Consider the following 13,787-nt stretch of genomic DNA (forward strand, 5'->3'; position numbering starts at 1 on the left):
TGTGATAGATAAGCCTAAGCCTGCTATAAGCATGTCCGAGTTTTGGCTTAGTGTTTGGAGATTTGAGTGTATATTCTCGCTACCTGTATACATGTACATTCAGCAAATATATATTTTTCTTTTCAGTCATTTATATGATAGATCTAAAATTGAAGAAGTTCTCTGCAGAAGAAACAACATGCGGAAGAAACAATAGAGGACTGTTTGAATCAAGAGAATGACAAATGACCTTCTGTTTGCAAAGCACAAGGAACCAATGGTTATACTTATAATCAATCATCTTGCCTTTTTCATAAGTAATGAACATTTTTTTCCCCAAGTAACCTACAAACAAGAGTTGTATCATCATTTTTTTGCAGCAAGAAGATGAAGTTCCAACCCAAAGAAAAGGGAAATAGCTGATAATGTTCCAAAGATAGAGAATCTGAAGATTACAGAACATATACAGCAAAAAGATGGAGAAGCAAAAAGTTATCTTTAGTATGGTTTCGTCTGTTTTATTTTTTTAATTATAATGTATTTTCATGAACTGGTTTTGAGGATATTATTGTTTTAATGTTTGGATTTTTTATTCAATTTTATTTTCTATTATTAAAATGTTCAATTTGGTATTATAACTCAGTGATTCTAAATTTAAACTTTGTTTAAATTGGCTGTAAATTTTACAATTGTTTTATACAAACCCTAAATAAAAGATAAAATGTATTTAAATCATAACTATGTTTAGTTAACTTTTACTCATCTTACTTATCATTCTATATATGATTTTCGGTAATAACGACATCAATTGTGAATTAAATCATTTTAAATTTGTTAGACAAAAGGAAATTAATAAATACAAACCGATTTAATTTCTACCAATTTAATAGTTCAATTGTAATATATATATATATATATAATTTGTATTTAAATATAAGTGTAAAATTTTTAGCTTAATAAAAAATTATACGAATACCCCCGGCGTAATCCAGAAAATTTCCTAGTATATATAATGAGCGATAAAACATTGAGATCTATAATGTAGATTCAAATTTATTATATGTAGATTAATTGTGTTGCTTTGTTTTATTGGTTTTGTGTGCACTTAAATCAATAAAGTTTAACTCTAGATATTAGGAAGGTGTCTAATTGACTAGCAGGGGCGGATCCACATTATAGCTAGCGTAGTCACTTGACACCAAAAAAGTATGATACAATATTCTTTTTTGTATAAAAATTGTCAAAACATCCAGTAGCAAAGTTGATAAAATATGGTGAGTGAACCCGCAAAACCTAGTCGAATCCCACCAGTGTCACCTTAAATACTTTTTGAAGCCACACATATTTAATTCTGGGTCTGCCCCTATGTGATGTGTCTCAGCAAGTGGAGTAATTAACAAAGAAAACAATCAAGAAAAATGAATAGAGATTTCATCTGAAATAATTGAAGAAATTCTTTCTTTTTCTTCTTCTGGTCCTAGCAATAAGGCGTTGAGATCTGCATGGTGAATATCTAACCTATACTAAAAGGGATATATGAAGAGTAGCCAGACTGTCCACATAGGACAATAAAATTAGCCAATTAGAGGAGTATATTTTGCCATGTCACATAGCCATGTCACTTGGTTATCTTGGGCTTACGATTCTGGTTATCATGGGCTTGCGATTCCATCTTCTGCGGTTTTTCATAACCAATCATGTTGATATAATGGGGCTGAAGCCCGTCACACCATCAAAAGTAAATCGCCCTCTTTACCTTTCGCATTCCCCAAACCCTAAGTCAGACGACGATTCTTCATCACTTTCTCTTCCTCGCCTTCCATCAGTTTCACGATCTCACCTCTAAACAATCAATACATCCTCCACTTCTTCATCCCTTTACTCTCATTTATGGATTCGTTTTGGTTTTCCCCTACAGATTTTGTTTATAAAGCTCTAATCGGAGTCTTATCTCGATTAAGTTTCCTAGAAAATTTCCACTAATACAACGCAATGAGTTCCAACGGGAAATCCGCATTATCTGGTGATTCCTCCTCGGAGAAACCAAAAAGCGTTCAGGCTGAGTACTATTCCGGACCGATCAACCCCATCGACACACCCTTTGTCTCTTCCAGCCACTCAATCGGCGAGCCCCACTCGAAGCAAGCCAAAGTAGTAGCGTCGGTCTCCTCCGGTCTGACAAAACTCGGCGTACCTGATTCGAAGAAACCCAGTGGTAAGAACCATTATTGTTTCTTTATGAAATTATGTGATTATTATAGAGTCCGTTTGACTTTCATTAAAAAAAACAAATCTGAAGCTTTGAGGTTTATGACACTAAATTACTTGAAGTGTGCTGTGTATTGTGAGAAACGTTATTGAGATGTGGATTATATTTTTGGTACTTTAATCCGATCTTAAATGAAAGACTCCAACAACAGTTGTGTGGGGGAAAGGAAGACTTTAGTGAAACTTGTAGGTGGGGACACATGTGTGAGAGCAGCAATGATCTAGCTAACTAACTTTCTTCAGCTCTCATTGATGATTAGAACACATATCGAGTCACTGTTCACTTGGTTGTTTTATTGTCTATAGTCACTAAGACAGCTCTTCATTTGTTGACTTTTTTTTATTAACAAATGTCTATTTGCTTGTAGCCGTGAGATGTTTGATAAATGGGAGGCTCAAAAATGGTGGGGTGAGAATTTTGAGAAGGTCATGGAGTTATACAATGTGCAGCAACTTAATCAGCAGAGTGTCCCGGTTCCAACCGCTCCTCCTAGATCCAAAGATGAGGTATACACTCTTTGTACTTTGATTCTGATGGAACACATGAATGGGTCTTAACTAGAACCATTTTTTTTACTAGAGCTGCAGCAAGAACAGTCCTGAAACTCCACCTCTAAACAAAGAATGTCCTGGAAGAAAAGGCTTACTCGCGGCTAACCAAGCAAGAACACAAACACAAAGTCGGTACCACCGTGATTCGTCTGGTCTTGCAACGACGCCAAAGCTTTCTAGCATAAGTGGGACCCGAACTGAGACATCATCGGTTGATATGTCTGCAAGAAGTAGTGGCTCATCAAGGGAAGAAGAAGAAGATGGAGATTATTCAATGGAGGTATCGGTAAGTAATGCAAGTGACATGGAAACAGAATGGGTGGAACAAGACGAAGATGGTGTTTATATCACAATCAGAGCTTTACCAGATGGGACTCGTGAGCTTAGACGTGTTCGCTTCAGGTAAAAAAACAAAAACTCATTACCCTTTCTGTTGCTAAGAAAAGCACTTTACAGCATATGGTTCCTGTTGTTGTTGTTGTAGCCGAGATAGGTTTGGAGAAATAAATGCAAGATTGTGGTGGGAAGAGAACAGAGCTTGGATTCAACAGCAGTACTTATGATGATGCTCTCTGCAACAAGAATCTGACAAAACACAATCAAAAAACTTTTTAATTTATTTTTCAAAAAATGTTTTTACTTGTAGAAGAGCTGTACATTTTGATGGAATAATACAACTTTTGGTCCATACCTTACATATGAATTGGACAATTCACTATGATTTTATTTAAACTAGAGTTGATGCATATTCTATTATATTTTTTAATGACTATACAAAAACCTAATGAAGAATTTCACAATAACCGAACAAATATGGGAAACCGTATTCTTCGATTTATGTCACCATATGAAGAAATTCTTCACGTATGAAGAAACCTTATGAACAAATTCTTCATAAGGTAAAGAAATTTTGATTCTTTATTCTTTTTTTTGTAACTGAGTAATAATTTCATTTATTCGTCTCTGTTTGTTTTACCCTATTAGGTAACCTAATTGGCTTGACTAAAGAGCAGATAGATGATCCAAGTTTATATCACATCACTGTTCAGAAGAAGAGTGAGACTTCAGAGGGAAATCAGAAGAAGAAGAAAAGCAAGATCAGGGAGGGAAATCAGAAGAAGAAGAGTGAGACTACATAGGGAAATCAGAAGAAGAAGAAGAGCAAGACCAGGGAAAGAAATTAGAAGAAGAAGAAGAGCAAGACCAGGGACAGAAATCAGAAGATGAAGGGAGTAGAAATCTCTTTCTGAGGAGAAGGCATGCTCTTCATGATATTAATAACTTGTGTGCAATGCAACCCTTCTTTTCTTTTGTCTGGATATTAAATGTGTTATGCTGTTTTTGTGTGGATGTTTACCAGCAACTCAAGACAGATCAAAATCTACATTCCAGCAATTTGTTCACAGCTATTCCTATAGTGGATCAAAATCCAATCTTATATACACATCGAATATTCTTGAGGTTTTTCAATAGTGTTGAAGTCCATCAGCTCTACCAACTGTACCTCTGTAATTCCTCTTTTCTACGATGCTTCTCTCCTGAATAATAAAACCATCACCAGTCTCAATCTAGCTAACACCTGCTTCTTTCTTTAACCACAGCTAAATTGCAATATTTTAATTTTTAATTTTAACCACAATGCAAAATTTTTTTTTTACTTTGTAATAATTATTTTGATCACCAACCCATTCTGAGAAAATAGCAGTATTATACAAATACGAGTATGACATTATTCAAACTAATTATATATAATGCAAATACATCAACTTAGATGGAGAGGAACAAAAGAAATCAAAAGATAAATGTCCTAATATCCTTAAAAGTTATAAATTTAATGGGTTTCAAGCCAAAAGAAACATTACCAAAAAAAAATTAAAAAGACTGTTAATTTAAAATTTATTTTAAGTAAACTTAAATAAATGTGGTAATAAATATAATCTTTCAGTAAAAAAATAAATATATTCATATTAAACTAATTTTAAATCATTTTAATATGTTTATTTATCGGGTGATATATAATTTACAATAATAAAATAACAAAAATTTTAATAGTGAAATTTTAAGATAAAGAATATATATATATATATATATATATCTTAACTAATAATTTAGTTAACTTTTTATTAATCTTACTAATACCCTATATAAAATTTGAATAAAAACAAGAAATTATTTCAAATAGTTTTAAATTTGTATTTACTTTTATAAGTCTATAACCAGTTCCAGTTTATATCATATTGTTTATTTACAGAATACATATAAAAATTAAACTAAATTAATATTATAGAAAAAAATCCGGGCGTAGCCCGGAAAACCCCTTAGTATATATAAAGAGTGATAAAACATCGAGATCTATCATGTAGATTCAAATTTATTATATGTACGTAGATTAATTGTTGGGATAATTGGCAAAATGTGACATTTTGAATTTTTGTTTGTCTAAATATGATTATTTGTACATTTGGTCATTTTGGACATGTTTTACCCTTTTGTAATGGCACAAATAGTAAACTAAGTTTTAAAAATTGGGAAAATATGGAAACCATTGGAAATATTAGTATGACTATTTATATGTTTAAATTTTATTTTTAAAAATAGTGTAATCATGTTTTATTTAATGTTCTAGCACAGATATAATACTCATTCTAACCATCTACCTAGTCTACAAATCGTATAGTAAGTTTACACACAGATTTATCCTGGGTAGAGAATACAAACAAAACTTTCTTCTTATTCTACTAGAACTAGATTACGTCAGCTAGTATTCTAACGAGATGTCTTTAGTCTACTTGTTCTTTTATTACAACTTATAACCTCGACTCTGTGAAATACCTTTATTTTTTTATGTGTCAGAACTTTTTCTGCCTTTCACGTTATCATACGCGTAGGGAAGAATAAACATCATACCCTCTCTTCAGTGCTCTGCTATACGTACAATACATATTATAGGAAAATCACGGAAAATATGGAAACTTCCATATTTCGATAAATACCTTTCCTAAATCTAAACTAAATTTACCTTAAGTTTCTCGTAGTATCTTCTCGTCTCTCGTAGTATCTTCTCTCAGAGATCAAAAAATCATCAAAACTGCTTTTTCCTTCACTCGAACCCGAGTTATTCAAGAGAAAAATACACACGCAAGCCACTATACCACACATGATTTACGCTACTTTGGTATGTATACCAAGTTTATATACTATCAAGTATATTTTGATCCTTGAATTTTCTTATAACAGGGTCAAAAGTGCACGTTTGGAAGTTTAAGGCAAAATCATAAAGACATTTTTGTAAATTCGGAAGAATGAGGCAAACATTACACAGAGAATTCATGGACCAAAGCTGAAAATAGGAATACTGACTGGTCTAGATTGGACAACTGAAAGTTTTGGAATTAATTTGAGAAGCAATATGTACAAAAAGAAAGTTATGGGACAAATCCGTGATTAGTCAAACATTTGAGGACATGTCTTGCAAAATTACCCAAACTGGCCATTGTTACTTTTCGAGAAGCTTTCCTTCGATCCACGACTGCAAGGGCAGATTCCAATGTAACAGAGACAGTGGAGTGAAGCAGAGAGCACGACGAGATTGGAGCCTTCGGATATGAGACGGAGGAGTGACATCACGAGTTGATGCCGTGGAGGAAGCTTGGTTGCAGCAATTGGAACAGAGCATGACCACGAAATCGACGAGACGAAACCGACACGAAGCACAGAGCACAGTGGTGAGGAGCTAAAGAAGACGACCTCCAGTCGGAATGAGCAATATCTCTTCCGTGGATGTTTTTTTTCTTCTTTTTTTTATTTTTTCCTTTTTAATGAAAACTTAAATCAATTACAAATTATTAATATTAATTAGGTTAATCCCTTATATATTAAAGGAGAAGCATTGTAATAAATGCGTTCATACTAAACTGGACACATGTCACGTATAGAAGCATTGTAATAAATGCGTTCACACTAAAATGAATACATGTCACGTGTAGAGAGCTTCTCAGCTGAACTCTACATAAACATGTTCACACTATGTACTTTACGTTTTTTAATATAAAACTCACATGCATGGTTCTTCTTTACGTTATTTTTACTGTTTACGAATAGAGTTGGACAAATTATTCAGAAATTTTGATTCGATTCGTTATCCATTTTGATTCAAACCGAAAAATCTGGATATCCGTTACTCTATGAAGCAAATCAAATACTAAAATGCAATGTCCGTAAAAAAAAAAAGCAAATCACAAATATCAATATTTATAGGAACATATATCCAATTTGATCAGTTATATACATATATATATATACATATATTTAAAGAATTATATATAAGTTATAGATAAATTTTACAGTATTTTGTTTTTAAATAATTTCATTTTAAGAATTTTATTTTTCATGTATTATTTTGAAAAAAAATATCATTTAATATTAATTAACAGTATCTTTATATATTTATCAACCATATTTATATACTTTTACATACACATATATGTACACATTGACGTGAACACCTTATAACTAAGTATTTACCACAACTGAAATATCTAATTTTTTTGAAAGTTAAAATATTATTTTTTTTATTGCTTCTTTCACTATCGACCAAATTGCAGTAAAATGATTTGTCTTAATAATTTTCTTTTCTTTTTTTTTTTAAATATTATCCGTTTAGAAACTATAATATTAAACCATTGGTTCGACATCACGACTCTCTAAGATTCATAACATGAAAACAAACAAATAATAGTAATTTTTGATTGTCACAGAAAAAAAAACCAAAACATCAAACATTTTAACCGAACAAACCAAATAAATGTTGATTTAAAATGATAGTTATATTTTAGGAGATTAAATACCAAAAACAACCTAAAACTAAACGGATATCCAGATTAAACAAATTAATGTCTCCTTATTAAAAAATAACGAAACTAATAATCACATTCTGCGCAAGGCGCGGATTATTACCTAGTTGAAGGGTATAATAGTATTAAAGAGAATATAAATTCTAATTACCTAAATAATCTTCTACAAGTTTTATTGAGACAAACCTAAGTTGAAAGTGTTTTTTTTTTTCAATTTTCCCTTGATTGTTTTGCTTTGTTTTATTGGTTTTGTGTGCACTTAAATCAATAATGGTTTACTCTAGATATTAGGAACGTGTCTAGTTAATTGAATAGCCATGTGATGTGTATGAGCAAGTGGGTCGGTAAACATAATAATTAACAAGAAAACAATCAAGAAAAATGAATAGAGATTTCATTTAAAATAAATAAAGAAATTCTGAGTTATATCTTTCTATCAACTTTATTTTTTATTTTTTCACTTTGTTGATCTTATTAAACAAAAGCTAAAAGCCCAAAAGTACCGGAAAAAAAGGAGGCTATACAAAACCCACAAACGAAGTCCAACTGGCCCAAACAATAAAAAAACTTTATTACAATAATTGTTTTTGCTACATATCACTATTGCAATATAGCTGTTTTCTTGTAGTGCTCGTTTTTACCGTCATTCGTGGTATCAAAAATCTTTTATGATAATTTTCTATAATTAACTGTATAAATTTTGGCTATTAAAACATTATTTTGACGTATATATTGTATAAATTAATGTATAATTAATTACTTTAATTATTTATATAAATATTACTTGATCAATATATTTTTTCTTAACGTAGTTATTAATGAATAATTAAATCTATTTTAAGTCATGTTAATCTACTTAATAATGTGTCTAATTCGACTCAATAAATTTAAGTTTTAAAATGAAATTAAAACACAAAACTTGTTTAGTGATCATAGTTGCTAATGACTAAATAGATCTATTTTAAGTTATGTTAATCTACTTAACAATGTGTCTAATTTGGCTCACTCAACACAAGTTTAGGATTCATATTTAGTGTGATTAACTTCTGCTGTACGGCATTTTTGTTGCCAAAAGCATGTCTGAATGAAATATAAAGTCTTTGTAGTGCATTTCTGTGGTCTGGTTCACCTAACGATCATCTTAAGGCAAAAGTATCTTGGGATGAGCTCTATCTTCCTCAGTGGGAAGGACTTTGGGAATTGGGAAGCTGAGGGGTGCATCTAAAGTCTTTGCTTTACGGTTTATCTTGAGATTTTTCTCTTTATCAGGGTCTCTATGGGTCGCTTGGGCTCGGATTGAATTGATGGAAATGGGATCATTCTGGGATGTAAAGGAATCAAACAAGGACTCTTGGCTTTGGCGTAAACTACTTAAACTTAGACCTGAGGCTTTTTCATTTATGATATGAGAAATTCGTAATGGTGAGTCCACTTTTTTCTTGTTCGGTGACTGGTTAGGTGCAGGAAGAACTATTGATGCAACATGGGAGTTGGGGCTGCGATATCTCGGTGGTCCTCGTCATGCAAGCGTTTCTGAGGCCTGCGCTAATGGAATTTGGACCATGAGGAGTCGTGGTAGGAGAGTTTTCTCTACTATGTACGAAAAAATGAGAGTGCTCAGAGACCTGATGCGAATTTGGGAATGGACGTCATTCTTTGGAGACATAAGGATGATGAGTATAAGGATCACTTCTCTACTGTGAGAACTTGGGAACAGATTAGAGTGAGAGGTGATGCAGATAAGTATTTGGAATATTTCCAAATATCTTGTTATTTATTTTATTAGTTATATTAATTTAGATAATTACCTTTTATTTATATTTTCTATATTTTAATGGTTTTCCTATTTTAATTAAGATTAGGGTTTTTTTAGATTAAGGATTTATTATAAATAGGCATTGAAGCCTAAAGTTGTAGGGAGACTTTGATAATTAATAATAGAGCTTTTGCTTATTACCTTAAAAGAGATTTGATTCAGTTCATCTATTTTGAGTTGCCTTGAACAAGATTCGATTAAATTCATCTTATTCAGGAAGTTGGTCTCAAGAAGCTATCGAAAGAAACTCTTGATTGATCCAAGAACAGGTCTCGAAGAACCTAAATTCTTAGATCGACCGTTCAACCTAGTTGTCCGCTGCATCAGGTGGTATCAGAGCTGCGTCTCTTTGGTTTCTTAATCGAAGAACGATTCTGGATGTCATGGTGAGTGCGAACATCTATCCTATCCAGGACGAAAGTCCCTTTGTTGAGAGAGAAGAAAACTATGAGATCTATCGAGAGATCTATGGTGATCCGATCTACGATGTCTATGAAGATGATGTCCGCGTTGTCGATTTCGTTTTCAGTGAAGATTTTTTTGCAAATTTCGTCTGTGCAAAAATCGGGCAAGACGAGATTCGTGCAAAATTCGGGCGAGACAAGATCCGTGCAAATCCCGTACAGGACGAGTTACGTGCAAATTTTGGGGAAAGTCAGAAGATTCGGTTTTATGAAAATTTCGGATTTGAAGATAAATATTGGAAGATTTCAGCCACGAAAAACCTATTCAAGATTCGAGGACGAATCTTTTCCAACCCGGAGAGAATGATGCAGATAAGTATTTGGAATATTTCCAAATATCTTGTTATTTATTTTATTAGTTATATTAATTTAGATAATTACCTTTTATTTATATTTTCTATATTTTAATGGTTTTCCTATTTTAATTAAGATTAGGGTTTTTTTAGATTAAGGATTTATTATAAATAGGCATTGAAGCCTAAAGTTGTAGGGAGACTTTGATAATTAATAATAGAGCTTTTGCTTATTACCTTAAAAGAGATTTGATTCAGTTCATCTATTTTGAGTTGCCTTGAACAAGATTCGATTAAATTCATCTTATTCAGGAAGTTGGTCTCAAGAAGCTATCGAAAGAAACTCTTGATTGATCCAAGAACAGGTCTCGAAGAACCTAAATTCTTAGATCGACCGTTCAACCTAGTTGTCCGCTGCATCAAGAGGTCAGAAAGTCCCTTGGTATCAACTTCTTTGGTATCTTCAAGGAGTTCCACGGCATGCTTTCATTGTCTGGTTGGCTTTTAAAGATAGGTTATCCACTGGTGTACGAATGCGAAAATGAGGCATCATTCAAGGTTGTATGTTATGTGGAGAAAGAGAAGAGAGCAGAGATCACTTGTTTTTTGCTTGTCATGTCACGTTTACTATCTGGTCTTCCTTAACAGCTAACATCCTGAGATCCTCTGCATCACCGGACTGGAATAACACGGTGACATCACTGAAGCGGCTTCACCGAAACAAGATGGATATCATACTACTGCGACTGGCGTTTCACACTACTATATATCTGGTATGGAGAGAACACAATTCACGTAGACATCAAGGACCTTCGCTGACCACAGAAATTATGATACGACATATAGATAAATCCATTAGCAATAGGATTTCTTCTTTGAAGTACACCGGGAATCATTAATTAGCAGGACTACTTCGCCGTTGGCTGGAACTCTATACTCGTTGATGTTCAGAGGGGTTTATATTTTTTACCTTTCTTTGCAAACAATTCTAGAGGTCTAGTCTTCACTTTCTATATGTAAATGCCCATCCATTCTTTGATTAATCAATATAAGATTTAATCAAAAAAAAGTTTAGGACTTATAATGAAATTAAATACAACTTGGTTCTTTAAATTGTTCAAACGAAAAATGGTGCTTATAGTGACCAAAATTTTAAAATATTCAAACTTTTTATGACTATTTTCCCTTTCTTCAAACCAAAGCGAACATAATGATATCGTTTTGTTTGAAAATAATTTTTAACTACTAATTAACTCTATTTCTAAGTTCTATTAGTTTACTTAACGACATGCCTACTTTGGATAGTCAGCAAAATTTGGGGGATTTAAAATGAAAGTCAAACATAACTTGGTGTTTTAAGTTGTCTATGCAAAAATTGATAATTTAAATGGCCAAAAAATTTAAAGTTGGGATTTTATATGACCATTTTCCCTTTCAAGTATATATTACATTTTTATTCAATCCTTACTTAACCACTATATTAAATATTTAATCTTTAGTATAAATCATATTCAATAAAACCTATTTAAACAGAGGTTACAAGCCTTTTCATGCATGATTTTTAATGTTGGATCATCAATTAATTATTTGTTAAATATATCTTTATTAACTTAATAATATAGGGATAATTTGAAAAATAGCCTGTTTGTAGTTTGAAATTTGGAGAATATACTTTTATTTTGAAGTTTTGAAAACTATACTCTTTGAAACGTGATAAGACATTTTAATCCAAATTTGAATAAAAAGTATACGGTCTCTGACAACTAAAATACATATTTGAATACTGTTAATGTTTATATGATAATACACTTTTTGTGATTTCATGTACCTTCGTAAATTCTCGCAGTAGCTAGGAATTTTTTTTTTATCAGAACATCATCAAAGTATAGAATTGGTGCTAGTAGCTTATTGAATGTATGTGCTTATTTACTTCATTCTGTCAATTTCAGAGGAAATGTATCCTAAGTTATTGTGGACATTGAGTTGTGTTCATGTATGGTGTGCTAAGCATTTTATACATGCTTTGGGAACTTGCTTTGACGTCTCTGAGATACAGAGAACTGGAACGCAGAAGATCCATCACTCATGAAACACATAAAAACATATACATAGATCATTGTACTGTATAAAGGATATTACTTTTGATGTCTTCTGAATCTAAAGAAAAACAAAAGACTATAGAAAGTTTATTCGGACTTTCTGTCAATTGATGTAGTAATAACCGTCACCTTAACATGATAAAGCTACACACCTCTAGATGTTGGCTAGACAAAGAGACGATGTCAACAAGATTACATGACGAGAATATACAAAATCAAATTACATCCAAAAACATTGATACAAAATAATACACATATAAGCGCTACAAAAATGGGGAACTAGAGGAAGAAGAAGATGATACAAATAAATGGATACACAGAAGAAATATTGGGAGAAATAAGGAGATAGAGATGAGATAATGGAAAGTGTCATTTTAGTATTTTTATCAAAATAAATGCAAAATATAGTATTACGTAGATTTAGGAGTATTATCTAAAAGATAATAATCTGTAAAATAATTATATATATTCAGATCGGACAATTTAGTTATTTAACATAAATAAAAGTGTATTTTTCAAGAAAGATAAATCAAGGTGTAGTTTTCAAAATAAAATCTCAGATAAATGTATTTTTCCAATTTTTTTTCATATATTTATCGTATCGTAACAATTATCCCAACCTATTGTACCGTGATTCCATATATTTTGTCCCCCTTAGATATTAATATTAATGAATTAATCGTTTGCCCACATTCTATATTTATCCACTTATAATAACTAAAAAAATCAAAAACTTCATTAATAGTGTTCACTACTCGATTCATCAAAATGTTTTACGACAAAATTGGAATCACCGGGGAAGTATACATTGGACAACATGCTCGTCAAGTCATTGATCACTGCCGACCACATTACTCATTTGAAAGAATGTTTCCACACCATGAACAAATATGGAAATAAGCTTAACTAGCAAAATGCATGTTCAAAGTCACTTCCGGAGAGTTCTTTGGATATATCTTCACTCAAAGGGGTATTAAAGGAAACCCAAAAAAATCTCAAATATTCTCGATCTTCCAAAAAGAGAAACTCTACTTGGAGCTCATTATCACCAAACTTCAAGTATTTGCTCGAAAAATAAAAACACCTCAGAAGATGTGTCACCTTATTTGGCAGCTGATAACCGGTTACGTAGCGGTAACAAAGAACCTGACACATTGTCATATGTGAAGTGATAATTATATTCCTAGATGTGTGAACCCAGATGAGTCAATCACTCATGCCATTTTGGAGTGTTCATCGGCCTTACATGCATAGTATTTATTAGTAACACTATCAAGTCCAAACATCTTCCATGTGCCAAATGTTTATGCTAATATGTACTATCTTTTTGGAAAAAAAACTGTATTAAGAACCCAGAAAGCTCTGAATCATAAACTATTCAAAGGAATACAAAGATCCTTTAAAATTGATCATACACGCAGAAAGAGAGTGCCAAGATTGGTATAAGCGAATGTGATTGTGCC

The 13,787-nt window shown here is 32.1% G+C and overlaps 1 protein-coding gene across 1 annotated transcript; it reads left to right on the top strand.

The window, feature by feature from the left end:
- The first annotated feature begins 1,971 nt into the window (after nt 1–1,971).
- LOC117133329 (protein Brevis radix-like 2) lies at nt 1,972–12,898 on the top strand. Its single transcript, XM_033289316.1, has 5 exons — nt 1,972–2,194; nt 2,279–2,285; nt 2,616–2,754; nt 2,828–9,382; nt 10,652–12,898. The coding sequence occupies exons 1-4, from the start codon at nt 1,972–1,974 to the stop codon at nt 3,203–3,205; spliced, it is 747 nt and encodes a 248-aa protein (XP_033145207.1). The 3' UTR covers nt 3,206–9,382; nt 10,652–12,898.
- The last annotated feature ends 889 nt before the right edge of the window (nt 12,899–13,787 follow it).

The sequence above is a fragment of the Brassica rapa genome, chromosome A04 (genome assembly GCF_000309985.2).
Source record: "Brassica rapa cultivar Chiifu-401-42 chromosome A04, CAAS_Brap_v3.01, whole genome shotgun sequence".
NCBI lineage: Eukaryota > Viridiplantae > Streptophyta > Magnoliopsida > Brassicales > Brassicaceae > Brassica > Brassica rapa.